At 40.2% G+C, this 15548-nt stretch overlaps 2 protein-coding genes across 2 annotated transcripts in view; one reads left to right on the top strand and one right to left on the bottom strand.

Annotated features, from left to right (window-relative positions):
* Positions 1 to 436: 436 nt before the first annotated feature.
* Positions 437 to 2468, bottom strand: LOC120066665 (heat shock factor-binding protein 1-like). Its single transcript, XM_039018098.1, has 4 exons — positions 2304 to 2468; positions 1729 to 1795; positions 1123 to 1249; positions 437 to 576 (listed from the first exon to the last, which is right to left on the bottom strand). The coding sequence occupies exons 1-3, from the start codon at positions 2346 to 2348 to the stop codon at positions 1125 to 1127; spliced, it is 237 nt and encodes a 78-aa protein (XP_038874026.1). The 5' UTR covers positions 2349 to 2468; the 3' UTR covers positions 437 to 576; positions 1123 to 1124.
* Positions 2469 to 2754: 286 nt separating this feature from the next.
* The window catches only part of si:dkey-246g23.2 (solute carrier family 66 member 2), an 86445-nt gene continuing 73651 nt past the window's right edge, over positions 2755 to 15548 (top strand). The window contains exons 1-3 of the mRNA XM_039018097.1: positions 2755 to 2875; positions 7422 to 7680; positions 7872 to 8005. Of these exons, the coding sequence (XP_038874025.1) occupies positions 7472 to 7680; positions 7872 to 8005 (343 nt within the window). The 5' untranslated portion in view covers positions 2755 to 2875; positions 7422 to 7471. The remainder of the gene's footprint in view (positions 2876 to 7421; positions 7681 to 7871; positions 8006 to 15548) is intronic.

Genomic DNA, 15548 nt, shown 5'->3' with positions numbered 1-15548 from the left:
TTCCAGTTGGAGTTGATTTGCTGGGTTTTTTGTCTTATTTCCAACAGTAAGAAATCTAACTTGGGGGCCAAATTTGGCCTATGGGGCACCAGTTAGGGAACTCTGCTCTAATGCGACACTATCCTGATGCACACATGAAGGCACGTCTCTCAAAGCCCCATAAGATAGGTTCAGGGCATTCAGGCTGTTTTTAAAAACAAGCAAACAAGAAACTAATATGTTGATTTATTTCCTAAGAATGAGACTGGTTTAAGATTGCTCTATTCAAGTTATTTAATACAAACCAAAAGTCAGTTGAATTTGGAATGCATTCTACTTGGCACAGAGTGCTGTTTATCACTGGCTTGCCTTCTACTGTATACTTCAATCAACCATTACTCATAGGGCTGAAAAGTTCTGAGGGAAATACTCATTTTCAAATAAATCTTCAAGTCACTACATAAGAACTGTTACTTTTATTGCAATAGTCAATATAAAAAATAACTTTACAACACACCAAATCAAAATAATTAATGGTTACAGTGGAAAAGTATGCTACTCCTGGAGAAAATCCTTGACATCTTGTTACTTGGCAACCTGTAATTGACACTGGTTTTTTTAGTTGGTTGAGCAAACACTTATCTACTGTATGGGAGAGATGCATTAACTTTTCCAGATGGAATTAATTTGGTAAAATGACAGAATTTTTACGGTTCCTAACTGCAATCATCTACCTATAGACCTACGAAGCACTTTCCATCAATTCAAGTCAAAGGCAGTTCAGAGATTCTGAATAATTCATTTTGAAATGGCTTATAACTAATAAACATAAAGTTGTCCATCAATTACACATTTGATCAACTTAAATTGTAGTGACATCAAAGGGTAGGCCTAAACTATAATTTAATTTAGGCATGTAAATACTACCCATAAGACATTTTCTAAATGGTAAATATCAATGTTCGCCAGCAAGGATATTTACACAGCTTAAATTATAGACCTTTCACCTAAAATCTTAATTTTTGTAAATCCAGGACTACTACTGACTTGGATACAGCGATGAGTGCCAGAAGGTGAGTACTAATGATAATCCATTGCAACATACAGAAATAGAAAACATGTATTAAGATGCTGTCAGATTACCTTCATGACCCTTGCCCTTCTTTCATCTGTGGTTCTTTGACCCCTTCTATCTCCTCCACGCCCGCCTGGGTCATGAGGTCGGCAATGTTCTTCTCCAGGTCATCAATGCGGGTGCTCATCTCATCGAGTGAACAGGGTTGAGGAAGACAATGGGCTGGCCCATAATAGGCCTTTGGATAACACCGACCAGTGGGTTGTGCTGGCTGGAATTTTTCTCCATAACAACATGAACGATGACCACCCACAGATATTCCCCAGACTACAACTGGTAAGACGTATATCTAATGTATTCCTCCTATGCACTATACTATGTTATTACCGTTTCATTCTGTAATGTAAAGTGCTACCAGAAATATTTTACAACTTAGCCTATGTAAAAAAAAAACATCAAAATGGAGTAAAGACAGTTGTTTGGCAATAAAATGGGTATAATGGGGGTGTGACTGTATGACACCCTTATTTATAAATGGGCCTTATGATTTGAAAGATCTAGGCCCATACCAAGTTTCCTAAATATGTGGGGGATGTTGCTGTCCCCTTTCTGATCAGTGCATTTTGCTCAGAACTGAACTGACAGCTCTGAGTGATAGTTGTCTGGAAGGATATTTCTCCCGATGATCTGGTCAGACATGGTCTGGAACTTGTCCTGCATCTGTTGCAGCAGCGTCTGGACCTAACAACATGAGGGCACAGTTTAGAGAGCAGTATCAACATAAAACAGGCTGATGTTATATCTAGTTACCGGTATTCAATGACCAAATGTGACCCTTCTTGCATGCAATTTATGAAGATAGTCCAAAAGGCAAATTAGCCTATACTGCACGGCTGGTTTGGGGTCAATTCAGAATCATTTGGTCGACCTTTATTTAGCATGATTCAAAGCACATACAAATTGGTCGTTTTGTGATCCGTGTGTTTACACTAGCTAGCAAGATATGCAGAATGATCATGGGAGATGTAGCTACAGCAGTAGGAGCCATTGGTGGTGATGAGCTATTTTGCTGATCGGTGTAGAGTAGATTCACTACTCCTGAGATGTTTCGTACGATCCAATGTATTGGCTACAGGCTATTGAAATCATTGGCTAATGCACATTGACAAATATCCCTTCCAGGCCTGGTTGAATGGTGTTAGCAATCTAATTTGGCTATCTAGCGACACTGTCATTGTAATAAACTCACCACATTAGTAAGGTCCTGAACTGACTTTGGATCGGTTTCTGCCATGTTTTTCCTGTGAACGATACGCGTGTTATGAAGTGGTGTACAATGAACTCTAACTAGCTAAAAATAGCTTTGGCTGAAATAAATCCAGGATCCCTTTCCCTACCAGCAGCTCTAGATGCAAAACACGTTGTCTCGCGAGAACACTGAAGCAGGAAACTGACAGAATGGAGGATTGTGGAACATTGAGGTTTTTTTGGTATGCAGAGCTTCATAACCTGGCTACACTGATTATAATCCCGTGGTTTTCACGTGTGTACACATTAAAACTAGAGGGGGGGGGGGCGACTCAGAACACTGTGAACTGCATTGTAATGTGACAATAATAAAGACACCATATTTGAGAAACGAATCATCATTGTGTGTGTCATGCAGTGACTCCCATAGATGCTTTCCCATAGCCAATAGTTGCGTTGGTTGAAGTCAAATTGTGAAGACTGTATACTGTATACGGTATATCTAATTTGTCTATGAACAGGTTGGAGCGCATGACTGAGGAGTTGTCAATAAATCTGCGCGTGAATGGTGAGGTATGTTCAGTGGTGAACAACGTCTGCAACCGCAGTATATTTGAAGTAAATATAAAGTATTTTTTTTCCTCACTTTCTATGTTATTGAGTCATTGTTCAGGATATTCGAAGACCAAACGCGTGACCGACCATGCAGGTAGGCCATCTGCCTAAAACCTAAAGGAAAATGTGCACGTTTTCTTAGTGTACACAATGTACATCAATTTCCTCCAAGCGAAACTGTCGATGGCGGTCTATCGGCGCGCACGCTGCAATTATATTTTTTTCTATGGTCTTGTATTCTTTGGTCATTTTTTCTTTCTCGTGTTACCAGTTTATTATTCTGTCGATGTACAGATTACTTACTACATTGCCCCGGGAATATTATCTCAAGGACAGCTTCTGCCAGGTGTTTAGTCAATCCAAAGGGGTTTAAATTGATATGAAATTCTGAGATGGGGGAATCCATTGCTGGGAGATGTTCTTTATTCCTCAAGACAAAGTCTGGTTTCTTCACTTTCTAACTTGTACAAAAAGTTCAGATTTTGGGTAGTACAGGCACTAGAACTGTAGAATATTTGGAATTTTTCATGCAACTAGGCATATGCTAATTAACCTGTATGTTGAGGCATGTTGAAGCCCAACCCCTTCATGCTTTGCTTACATAAGTGTTTTTCCCAAGTCTTCCAAATACAGTTATCCTAGTATGACAAAGACATTGAATGAAAGCACACCTAAACTCTGTAGCCTAAAAGCACATGGTAAAGAAAACACTGGAACATTTTCTTTTGGTTATTATTGGATAGTCTATCAGTTATTCACTGTAGCTTAATGTTCAACTGAAAAAGTAAGCAAAGAACATTCAACTTGTGACCTTTTGCTCAATTTTAATGACATCGCAGCTCTTACACAGTCACGTTTCACATGCTGCTCTATACGAAATGACAAAATGTGTATTTTCCCTGAGAGACTTTGAATGTCACCAAAGTATCTATTGCCTGTGAAATGTCACCCACTCTTTCTGTATTCCCAGTTCCCTCTTCCTTTATTGCCTGCCGTCCCCCTACTGAATGTTTAATTGAGAGGAATCCTGGAAGTATGACATGATCTGGTAGAAATCATATCATACTTAGACACTTAGTAGAGCTGAGTTATGCAGAGTAACAGATGTGTTAATGTAATTAAGTATCTCTGTTTATCCTCTAGATGTCTCGATCAGTCTCTCTGTGGGGACATGTGGAGGTAGTATTAAGTCAACTGTGAACATTGCATCAATATGGGCCTTGTGGTCTACATTGCTCGGAACAGTTCAACAGCCATATTTTCTTCAGCACACCCCAAAGAGCTCTTTTTACAGAAAGAGTGAATCAAATGTATTTATAAAGCCCTTTTTACATCAGCCGGTGTCACAAAGTGCTATACAGAAACCCAGCCTAAAACACCAAACAGCAAGCAATGCAGATGTAGAAGTGACATTTTGTTGTTTCAATATTCTTCCTCTGGTTGCCTAGGGAAAAAGGTGAACTTTTGTTTTACTCTACCCTCTCAAAAGTAATTTGAGAGATTGGGCCAAAGAGAGGGGAAAAATAAAAAAAAGTTTATCCAATGTAAATACTGGCAGCTTAGAGGAAAACCTTGGTCTCTTTACAGGTTTGCGACATTGGCATATTACTAGAGGACTTTTTGGGATATCCTTCATTCAGATCAGGGTGTGAGAGAATGGGTGTGGGTGGCAAGGTGACTCATGTTTTAAAGGCCCTATTCAATCAAAAAGTTTATTTTCCTGTGTTATACAGTACCTACTCATTCCAGGGATTTTCTTTTCTTTTTACCGCAGAGTGAAGGAAAAGCAGCCAACAAGTGCTGAGCATATGTGGGAACTCCTTCAAGACTGTTGGAAAAGCATTCCTCATGAAGCTGGTTGAGAGAATGCCAATAGTGTGCAAAGCTGTCAAGGCAAAGGGTGGCTACTTTTGAAGAATACAAAATATATTTTGATTTGTATAACCCTTTTTTTTGGTTACTACATGAATCCATATGTGTTATTTCATAGTTTTGATGTCTTCACTATTATTCTACAATGTAGAAAATAGTAGAAATAAAGAAAAGCCCTTGAATGAGTAGGTGTTCTAAAACTTTTGACCGGTAGTGTATGTACAGTTGAAGTCGGAAGTTTACATACACCTTAGACAAATACATTTAAACTCAGTTTTTCACAATTCCTGACATTTAATCTTAGTAACCATCCCTGTCTCAGGTTAGTTAGGATCACCACTTTATTTTAAGAATGTGAAATGTCAGAATAATAGTAGAGAGAATGATTTATTTCAGCTTTTATTTCTTTCATCACATTCCCAGTGGGTCAGAAGTTTACATACACTCAATTACTATTTGGTAGCATTGCCTTTAAATTGTTTAACTTAGGTAAAATGTTTTGGGTAGCATTCCACAAGCTTCTCACAATAAATTGGGTGAATTTTGGCCCATTCCTCCTGACAGAGCTGGTGTAACTGAGTCAGGTTTGTAGGCCTCCTTGCTCACACACGCTTTTTTAGTTCTGCCCACACATTTTCTATAGGATTGAGGTGAGGGCTTTGTGATGGCCACTCCAATACCTTGACTTTGTTGTCCTTAAGCCATTTTGCCACAACTTTGGAAGTATGCTTGGGGTCATTGTCCATTTGGAAGACCCATTTGCGACCAAGCTTTAACTTCGTGACTGATGTCTTGAGATGTTGCTTCAATATATCCACATAATTTTCCTCCCTCATGATGCCATCTATTTTGTGATGTGCACCAGTCCCTCCTGCAGCAAAGCACCCCAACAACATGATGCTGCCACCCCGTGCTTCACGGTTGGGATAGTGTTCTTCGGCTTGCAAGCATCCCACTTTTTCCTCCAAACACAACGGGGGTCATTATGGCCAAACAGTTCTATTTTTGTTTCAGATGACATTTCTCCAAAAAGTACGATCTTTGTCCCCATGTGCAGTTGCAAACCGTAGTCTGGCTTTTTTATGGTGGTTTTGGAGCAGTGGCTTCTTCCTTGCTGAGCGGCCTTTCAGGCTATGTCGATATAGATACTTTTGTACCTGTTTCCTCCAGCATCTTCACAAGGTCCTTTGGTGCTGTTCTGGGATTGATTTGCACTTTTCGCACCAAAGTACTTTCATCTCTAGGAGACAGAACGCGTCTCCTTCCTGAGCAGCCTGTATGACGGCTGCGTGGTCCCATGGTGTTTATACTTGCGTACTATTGTTTGTACAGATGAACGTGGTACCTTCAGGCGTTTGGAAATTGCTCCCAAGGATGAACCAGACTTGTGGACGTTTACCCCAAAAGATTCTGAGGTCTTGGCTGATGTCTTTATTTTCCCATGATGTCAAGCAAAGAGGCACTGAGTTTGAAGGTAGGCCTTGAAATACATCTACAGGTACACCTACCAATTGACTCAAATGATGTCAAAAAGCGTATCAGAAGCTTCTAAAGCCATGACATTTTCTGGACTTTTTCAAGCTGTTTAAAGGCACAGTCAACTTAGTGTATGTAAACTTCTGATCCGCTGGAATTGTGATACAGTGAAATAATCTGTCTGTAAACAATTGTTGGAAAAATTACTTGTCATGCACAAAGTAGATGTCCTAACCGAATTGCTATAACTATAGTTTGTTAACAAGAAGTTTTTGGAGTGGTTGAAAAACGAGTTTTAATGACTCCAAACTAAGTGTATGTAAACTTCCGACTTCAACTGTATGTATGTTCATTCTACACTGAGGTTGGAATAATACTGTGAAATAGCGGAGGTGCATAATGATGGCAGCCCCCATCCACTTACCATAAATTACTTGTTTTGCCGTATTGTAAATTGTTCTCCGTTACTTTTTATTTTTTATATGATTATTAGCAGAGTATACATGATTTACATTTTATCTTCAAGATCCTGTCAATTTGAAAAAACGAAGTAGATTGTGCTGATGGCACATTGAACAATATCGCGCTCCTTAGTTGAAAAACTTTGGATAGTGCTAGAACAATGACGTCATATCTGAATTCTGCCATATTTATGCACGTTCGCCCTCGTGAAAATGATAATGCCTCTTTAGTGTAAGAGCTGTTTGAAAAGGCCGTCTGAAATTTCAGCCTGTTTTGGTGGGCTGGAGTTTTGGCCTGCTTGGTGAAATCACCAGGCAGTAAATTAGTTAATAGACCAATAAGAAAGAGTTTCAAACTTCTCTGCCAATAACAGCTAGTTTTCAGTTTTCCCCTCCCCACTCAGACCACCCCAGATAGTCTTAGCAAAGTACTTGTCTCTTTGCTAAGAAGCTATTTTTGTCTTTTTTGACAATTTTTAATTGATAATCACAGTAAAGTTGTTAGCCAGAAATATTTTGATATTGAGGTGCATTGTAATTGTTGTTGTGTCTTGACTGAGTGGGAGATGGTGCATGCAGTTTGTTGGTAACTCGGCTTTTAAGGGTACAAGAGGGTGAAAGATAAGTTCTCTAACAACACATGTTATTCATTTCTAAGCTTGTTCATCAGGAGTATCTGTTTGTCCACTCCACAGGGCTGGGTGTGACTGAGGCCAGGCTGCCGTCTGTGAGTCCCTAGCTAGAGATGGACATCGAGGTGGACATCCAGGAGGAGGACATGGAGGGCTCGTGGACCTTGCTGTCGTGGCTGGCATCCTGTGTGATGGTGTTTGGAGGGGCCCTGCCTTACGTGCCTCAGTACCAGGAGATCCAGAGGAGCAGCAACACTGAGGGATTCTCCACCCGTGTTTGCCTGCTGCTGCTCATCGCCAACATCCTTCGCATATTCTTCTGGTGAGGCCATCGGAGAGAAGGGTCACTGGGACTGATTTCAAAGTGAACCGAATAAACTATTGTATGCTCATACAGCAGTTTGCAGGTTATCGTGTTTACATTAAACATGGATAGAAAAAAACTAAGTGGTTAGAGGAAGTGAGCGTTGTCTGTGCAGAATTTTGATTAGTTACCGTAATGTCTACCTACAGGATAGGGAAGCAGTTTGAACTGACTCTGCTCCTCCAGAGTGTGGTGATGATCATCACCATGCTATCTATGCTCCACCTCTGCTGCAACATCCAGCAAGCCAATCGGGTCAGCACCAACCAGCACCACTTCACAGGTAACCAAACCATAACCACATCAGGCAAATAGCCCTACTTCACTTGTAGGTTACTGTAAAAACACATGTATTACACATTTATTAAGTCCCAACCATTAAGTCCACACACTCTTTAATATCACCTGAGAGGCAATAGCTATGGCTAAATATGCTGCATGTACAGTACTTGCCAATTACAGCTCATCACATTTGACAAATGATCACTCATCACATACAGTACATATAAGCCTATGTAGTGGAGCTCTGTTTCAACACTGAGCTCTTGCCAAAAGGGGGGGCCATAGGAGAAGGTATAATCACTCAGGCCTCTGGGATATCTCTCTTGTTCTATTTCTTGCGCTCTCGCTTGCTCTCTTTCTCTCACACACTATCAGTCTTAAGTCATTTCTTGTTTAGATTTTTGGATGTTATAGATGGTACACTATGTTTACGCCTGGGGTCCTGTTGAATTGAGTGATTTTAGTATTTATTTTTTTGTTGATATTACGAGGATTAGTGTGGAGAAAGGGGAAATGTTGGATGGATATATGCATAGGGCTGTCACGTAAAAGAGATCAGCGGCTGGGGTCTCGTCTATCAGGGTGTGTGGAGTCGGGGTTAAACTGAGGCCCTATTTCCACTACGAGAGATTAAGGAGAGTCTGAGGAGCAGAGTTCCGAAAGAGATTTCTACTTTTCAATTCACGTTACATCCTTTCCTTACCTTTCGCGGTGGCAGTGTTTTTACAACTAATGCTGGTTTGCCTGAGGCTGATGCCGTGCAGGTGTTTGTACACATGCATATACACACACTCTCATTCAAATAAACACATACAAGAACACACACATACATGTAATAGTGCCAGACATGCACACAAACATATAAAGTAGGCATTGCTGTTATGATTTCATGGGACTTGATGTCCTTTGTTTAAATTGTTTTTTTGCATTGTTGTTTGCTGTTTTCTTCTGTCTTTTCCTTTTTTCTCTTCAGTTCATTCTCTTTATTGTTGGTGCATTGGGGGGTTCTTGGGGGTGGGGAATGGAATTAATTATATTATTATTTTTTTCGGGGGGGGGACTGTCGGAGGGGTCTCGAATGGTTGCGGGACAGCTATTGGGGAACTGTGGAGGGGATCTTGGAGGGTTCGGGTTTCACAAGATTGTGATCATGAAAAATGGAGAAAAAAAACACGACATTCTTGGTCCTCAGCTCAAATTGACCATAAATATCACAATAGCCACTAGCCAGTTAGCACAAACTATTTAACAATGTGACAACTTTTATTCTGAAACGTACAGTATTACGATATTAAATAATGCAACCAAACCATATTACACCCTTGAATAATGCAACAATCCACAAGCATGTGCAGACAAATAAAGGGTTTATTTTCTAAATTAGCTGACAATACACCGCTGACTCCTACTCGCTAACAACATGCTTCATGATCAAGTAATGTTAGCATATCGATTATGAATGTTTACCCCTCCACTACGACTAAAAGTAGAGTAACGCTATCATAGTGTCGTACATGTTATTATAATATTGGCTACACAGCTAGGTAACGTTAGCTAGCTAGCGAAACAGAATAATTTCTATATCTTCACATAAACGTGCTGGCTGTAGCTGAATGCTGACGTTTAGCTGAACCATAGCTAGATGGTTGCTCTTAACTTTAATGCGGTAGGTAGTTTAAGCTTATCTTTGAAAAAACAGGCTTCATTTGATCAGTATCATGGAAGTCATTATATGAGGTAAAGGCAAATAGCGAATTTAAAATATGAATAATTCCCTGTGGAGTTGATTCTTGCCTGGACCTCAGTGACACAGTGCGGTCTAGCAACAAACAAAAAAACACTGCGACATTTACAGAATGTAACCGGCTGTTACTATTTCATGTAAAAACTCAAAGCTGTTTCAAAAACGTTGCTTTGCTATTATGTGTTGACTCAATGAGACATTTCTGTTTACACCGCCCTGTTTAGAGGGGGGCGAGTGTCGTGTGTTACCTCTGAGGTAGCGGTCGAGACGTGACAAGGTCACAAGTTTACATTGCAGTATATGTGTAGCATGTATGTGAAGACCCTTTTAGAGTGACTGGCTGTACTCTAGTAGCCATTGTACTGGGGACCCGGGAGGACCAGAGTCTGTCCAAGTTCATGCTCAGTCAGCTTTTATGGACTGGATTTATGGGTAATTATGTTTGCACACAGATTGATTTTAATCTCTTTCAGCACAATTACAGAGCCAATCTTAAGGCAGCTTTTTATTAGGCTGCAGACTGAGAACGAAATGAAATCTCGTAATGTTCCAATAATTTAAAAGTTATTAGATCCCTAACTTCTTGGCACTAATAATGTACCTTTCATGTTGATTGATTAGTGAAGAGAGGTTAAGTTATTCATGGTGAGGTTATTCATGGTGTAGATATCGGTGAGTTAGTATGGGGTGTGTGTACCCATGCGCGCGTGTCTGAGATTGTGGTATACTGTAGATAACCCTTACTGGGGCATAGATGTCTGTGAGAGAGTGTCGGAATGAGAGTTTAATTTCCTGGTAGTCTTGTCATGAGTATAGTCTGCTAAGGCAGAGTTCAAGACTGTCTGAATTTGTTGTCCCCTGTTGGGAGCTGGAGAGTCTCACTATTTACTCCATCCATTTTCAGTCCTGTCTCAGCATCCAAACCAATAGAGAATTCTGTTTTGACTGCTCCTAATCACCCTGTCCACAGACACTACAGTAGACTGTCAACGCCACAGGAACGCTACTTCCTTCTGCTGAAGGGCAGGCAACGTGTCTGATTTCAGAGGGGATGGAGGGGTGTGATGGTATATACTCAGAATAGCCCTTAACCCTCCCCACCTATCCCTTCCCCTCGCTCCCCATCTGAAACCTGCTAATCACCACTGTACTTTCCTTACCTCAGGGACATCCTGCTCTATGGCAGCCAGCACAGCAGCACCTGTCCCCATGTAACCATACCACATACAGTGGTTGCTCCACTAAAAGTTTTGTGATTATGCTGCGGGACTTAGAGGTAATTTGTGGTTTAGTACGGTACCCTGCGTCACCACTTCATTGCTCCAGACCAGTGCAAGGGGGAGTTAGAGCACTGATTATGCTTTTGGGTCCTACTGTGTCACTAACTGACAATGAATGAAGTGGTGACGCATGGTACCGTACTAAACCACAAATTACCTCTAAGTCCCGCAGCATAATCACAAAACTTTTAGTGGAGCAACCACTGTATGTGGTATGGTTACATGGGGACAGGTGCTGCTGTGCTGGCTGCCATAGAGCAGGATGTCCCTGAGGTAAGGAAAGTACAGTCTACATAAACCTAAATAGAAACTTATAATTGTGCATGACTTCAGTATTACTTACTAAAACTGTTGTTATACTAAGGTTTTTATTCTTTTATTTTGTTAGGATTATTTTGCTCTTACTGTAGTACTGTAGGCCACTCCCGGCCGGTCATGTTGTACAGCACCTGGGTGGTGCAAAGGTCTAAGACACTGCATAGCAGTGCAAGCTGTGTTGCTACATATGCTGGTTCAATACCCGTGCTGGCCTCACCTGGGAGACCCATGAGATGACTGTAGGTTTTTGGTTTCTCTCCCTCTAAAAACGGAAATAAATCACTCTAAATAACATACTGGCTTTATTTACAAATTAGTAACAATGTCTCACCCCATGTTTAAGAATGGACTCATTTTAGGTTATTTGAAAACAATCATCTCCAATATTATTTTTTAAACCAAGCGATTACTATTAGTTTTGAATTATATAAAAGCCCCTTGGATATTCTCACAGATATATTATTAACCCTGTTATTAGCAGGACAATATAGTTGAAGTCGGAAGTTTACATACACCTTAGCCAAATACATTTAAACTCAGTTTTTCACAATTCCTGACATTTAATCCTAGTAAAAATTCCCTGTCTTAGGTCAGTTAGGATCACCACTTATTTTATGAAATGTGAAATGTCAGAATAATAATATAGAGAATGATTTATTTCAGCTTTTATTTCTTTCATCACATTCCCAGTGGTCAGAAGTTTACATACACTCAATTAGTATTTGGTAACATTGCCTTTCAATTGTTTAACTTGGGTCAAACATTTCAGGTAGCCTTCCACAAGCTTCCCACAATAAGTTTGGTGAATTTTGTCCCATTCCTCCTAACAGAGCTGGTGTAACTGAGTCAGGTTTGTAGGCCTCCTTGCTCGGACACTCTTTTTCAGTTCTGCCCAGAATTTTTTTCTAGTATTGAGGTGAGGGCTTTGTGATGGCCACTTCAATACCTTGACTTTGTCTTTTAATCCATTTTGCCACAACTTTGGAAGTATGCTTGTGGTCATTGTCCATTTGGAAGACCCATTTGCGACCAAGCTTTAACTTCCTGACTGATGTCTTGAGATGTTGCTTCAATATATCCACATAATTTTCCTTATGATGCCATCTATTTTGTGAAGTGCACCAGTCCCTCCTGCAGCAAAGCACCCCCACAACATGATGCTGCCACCCCCGTGCTTCACAGTCGGGATGTTGTTCTTCGGCTTGCAAGCATCCCCCTTTTTACTCCAAACATAACAATGGTCATTATGGCCAAACAGTTCTATTTTTGTTTCATCAGACCAGAGGACATTTTTTCAGAAAGTACGATCATTGTCCCCATGTGCAGTTGCAAACCGTAGTCTGGCTTTTTTGGGGGCGGTTTTGGAGCAGTGACTTCTTCCTTGCTGAGCGGCCTTTCAGGTTATGTCGATATAGGACTCGTTTTACTTTGGATATAGATACTTTTGTACCAGTTTCCTCCAGCATCTTCACAAGGTCCTTTGGTGCTGTTCTGGGATTGATTTGCACTTTTCGCACCAAAGTACGTTCATCTCTAGGAGACAGAACGCATCTCCTTCCTGAGCGGTATGATGGCTGTGTGGTCCCATGGTGTTTATACTTGCGTACTATTGTTTGTACAGATGAACATGGTACGTTCAGGCGTTTGGAAATTGCTCCCAAGGATGAACCAGACTTGTGGAGGTCTACAATTTTTTTTCTGAGGTCTTGGCTGATGTCTTTATTTTCCCATGATGTCAAGCAAAGAGGCACTGATTTTGAAGTTAGGCCTTGAAATACATCCACAAGTACACCTCCAATTGACTCAAATGATGTCAAAAAGCCTATCAGAAGATTCTAAGCCATGACATTTTCTGGAATTTTCCAAGCTGTTTAAAGGCACAGTCAACTTAGTGTATGTAAACTTCTGATCCGCTGGAATTGTGATACAGTGAAATAATCTGTCTGTCAACAATTGTTGGAAAAATTACTTGTCATGCACAAAGTAGATGTCCTAACCGACTTGCCATAACTATAGTTTGTTAACAAGAAATGTGTGGAGTGGTTGGAAAACGAGTTTTAATGACTCAACCTAAGTGTATGTAAACTTTCGACTTCAACTGTATATATTGGTCATGGCTCCCGAGTGATGCAGTATGGGAGTGCCTTGCAGTTCTCCAGCTGTATCCACTGAAAGCGCACGAGGTTCAAAGCACGAGGGCAGGGGGCACGGGATGTGCCGCAGAGCTGCGCACAGAAGACTGACCTAGCCCATGGGGAGGGGGGTGGCACAGAGCAACACTTTAAGGAGCATTGCACTAATAATGGTGCTGACTAGGGAAACGTTCCCACTGTTCTTAGTGCCTGTCTGCATGTTCAAACTAAAACAATGTCACTAATAATGGCATCTTTATGCTTTCGTTGATAAAATAATGATTAAAATACTCTTTCAAAATGCAGATGTTAATTTAGTTATGGATCCATAACGAATTCTATGGGAATGAATATCACTGAATTACAGAAATATCCTCCAGTCCTCTATATGTAATTATTGGCGGAGAGTCACTTCATATTTTCCGACATACTGTAGGCCTACCGTAGGCAACATGAGTCTCACTAGTGTTGAGCAATGTGCTGTTAAAAGTGGTGTAAATCTTATTTATTTAAAGAGCATATTGAAGTTAGAAGCAATAGGATTTGAAGCAAAAGCCTACAACTATTTTTAGCTCTGTTTCAAGCTGCTCTGAGTCAAGCATGGGGACAATGATATTTTTATTTTCACTTGATCTCCGTTTGGGTGTTGGTTAGACTACAATTAGGGTGTAGAAATGTTATGATAAACCTTTAACTAGACAAGTCAAGTAAGAGCAAATTATTATTTACAAGGACAGCCTACTCCTTCCTCCTCGTTGGGGAATTGAACCCCGGTCTCCCACGTGCCCGCACGACACATGGGATTCTTTAGCTAAATAGCCCAGCACTGTAGCCAACTCCCGGCCGTCACGTTGTACAGCGCCATGTTTTCCGTTCCATCCTAACGGAAACCTAGAGGGTTTTTCTTGGAATATAAACACCATAATATTAATCAAATGAATACCAAACTTTAAAAGTAATTGGAAAGGTAGGTACAAATTATTTGTGACATTGTGGTTACAATAAAGAATGTAAACAAGATGTAAACAAGATGCTGTGTTTTTATTTACAGTAGTGATGGACAGCTGGTGGCATTTTGAAAACACAGGTTTTCAAACACTTGTAGCCCGATTAGCAGGACAACAGACTCTTTATAGCCCGGCTACTGTAGGTGTGAACATCCCCCTACCTGCAATGTATTCCATGCTTAAGTGCTCTGAAGTGTTACATTTCTAACTCAAAATAGCGGAACAGTATTTCTTCAACGTCTTTATGCTTTCATTAATAAAATACATTCAAAATGCAGATAGTTATTTAAACTACATTTTAGTTGGAGTTAATAAAATGATGATTAAAATACTCTTTCAAAATGCAGATGTTTATTTAGTTATGGATCATAACGAATTACTATGGGAATAAATATCACTGAATTACACATATTGGAACAAAGTTGTCTAATGAAGGTAACAAATTGTTGCTTACTGGAAAATACTCTTTCAACCACACACGTTCACGTTGTACTGTGCCATTGTGGCTATTAGCAGGTAGCTGGACAATAGACTTGCCTAGAAGGGTAGAGGAGGAATTCTATCGTGAAATGCATTTCTAAGTTAGGTTGGCTGTATCACAACCGGCTGCGATTAGTTGCAATTTTCAGTTTAATCCACCAGAAAAGACAAAACAAATAATAAAACAAAAATTATTATTATGGCACGATGTGTTTGAGGGAGGGCATGAACAGGTCGTAGTAGGGAACAAACTTCTCACACCTGACCGGGATTGGGAGTCCCATAGGGCAGCGCACAATTGGCCCGGCATTTCTCTATAAACAGAAATAAATGTTTTGGCCTTTATAAATATTATTTTGTCCATTGTTCAAATTACTATCGCTTACTTTTGTTTTTTTGAAAACGAAATAACCTCAAATATCGATTATATATGTATATTATCAAGTTGATGGCACAGTCATATAGCCCGTCACCTACATAAAGCTGAGTGACTCACTCATTCATGGCTTTGGATTAAAATAAATAAGTACTAACAGTCTTTCTGATAGTCTTTAAAGAAATGTTTTGGTTATCCTGACCTGGA

This window comes from Salvelinus namaycush, chromosome 21 (genome assembly GCF_016432855.1).
Source record: "Salvelinus namaycush isolate Seneca chromosome 21, SaNama_1.0, whole genome shotgun sequence".
NCBI lineage: Eukaryota > Metazoa > Chordata > Actinopteri > Salmoniformes > Salmonidae > Salvelinus > Salvelinus namaycush.
The sequence above is the reverse complement of the archived record's forward strand: the minus strand, read 5'-3'. Positions and strand labels throughout refer to the sequence as shown.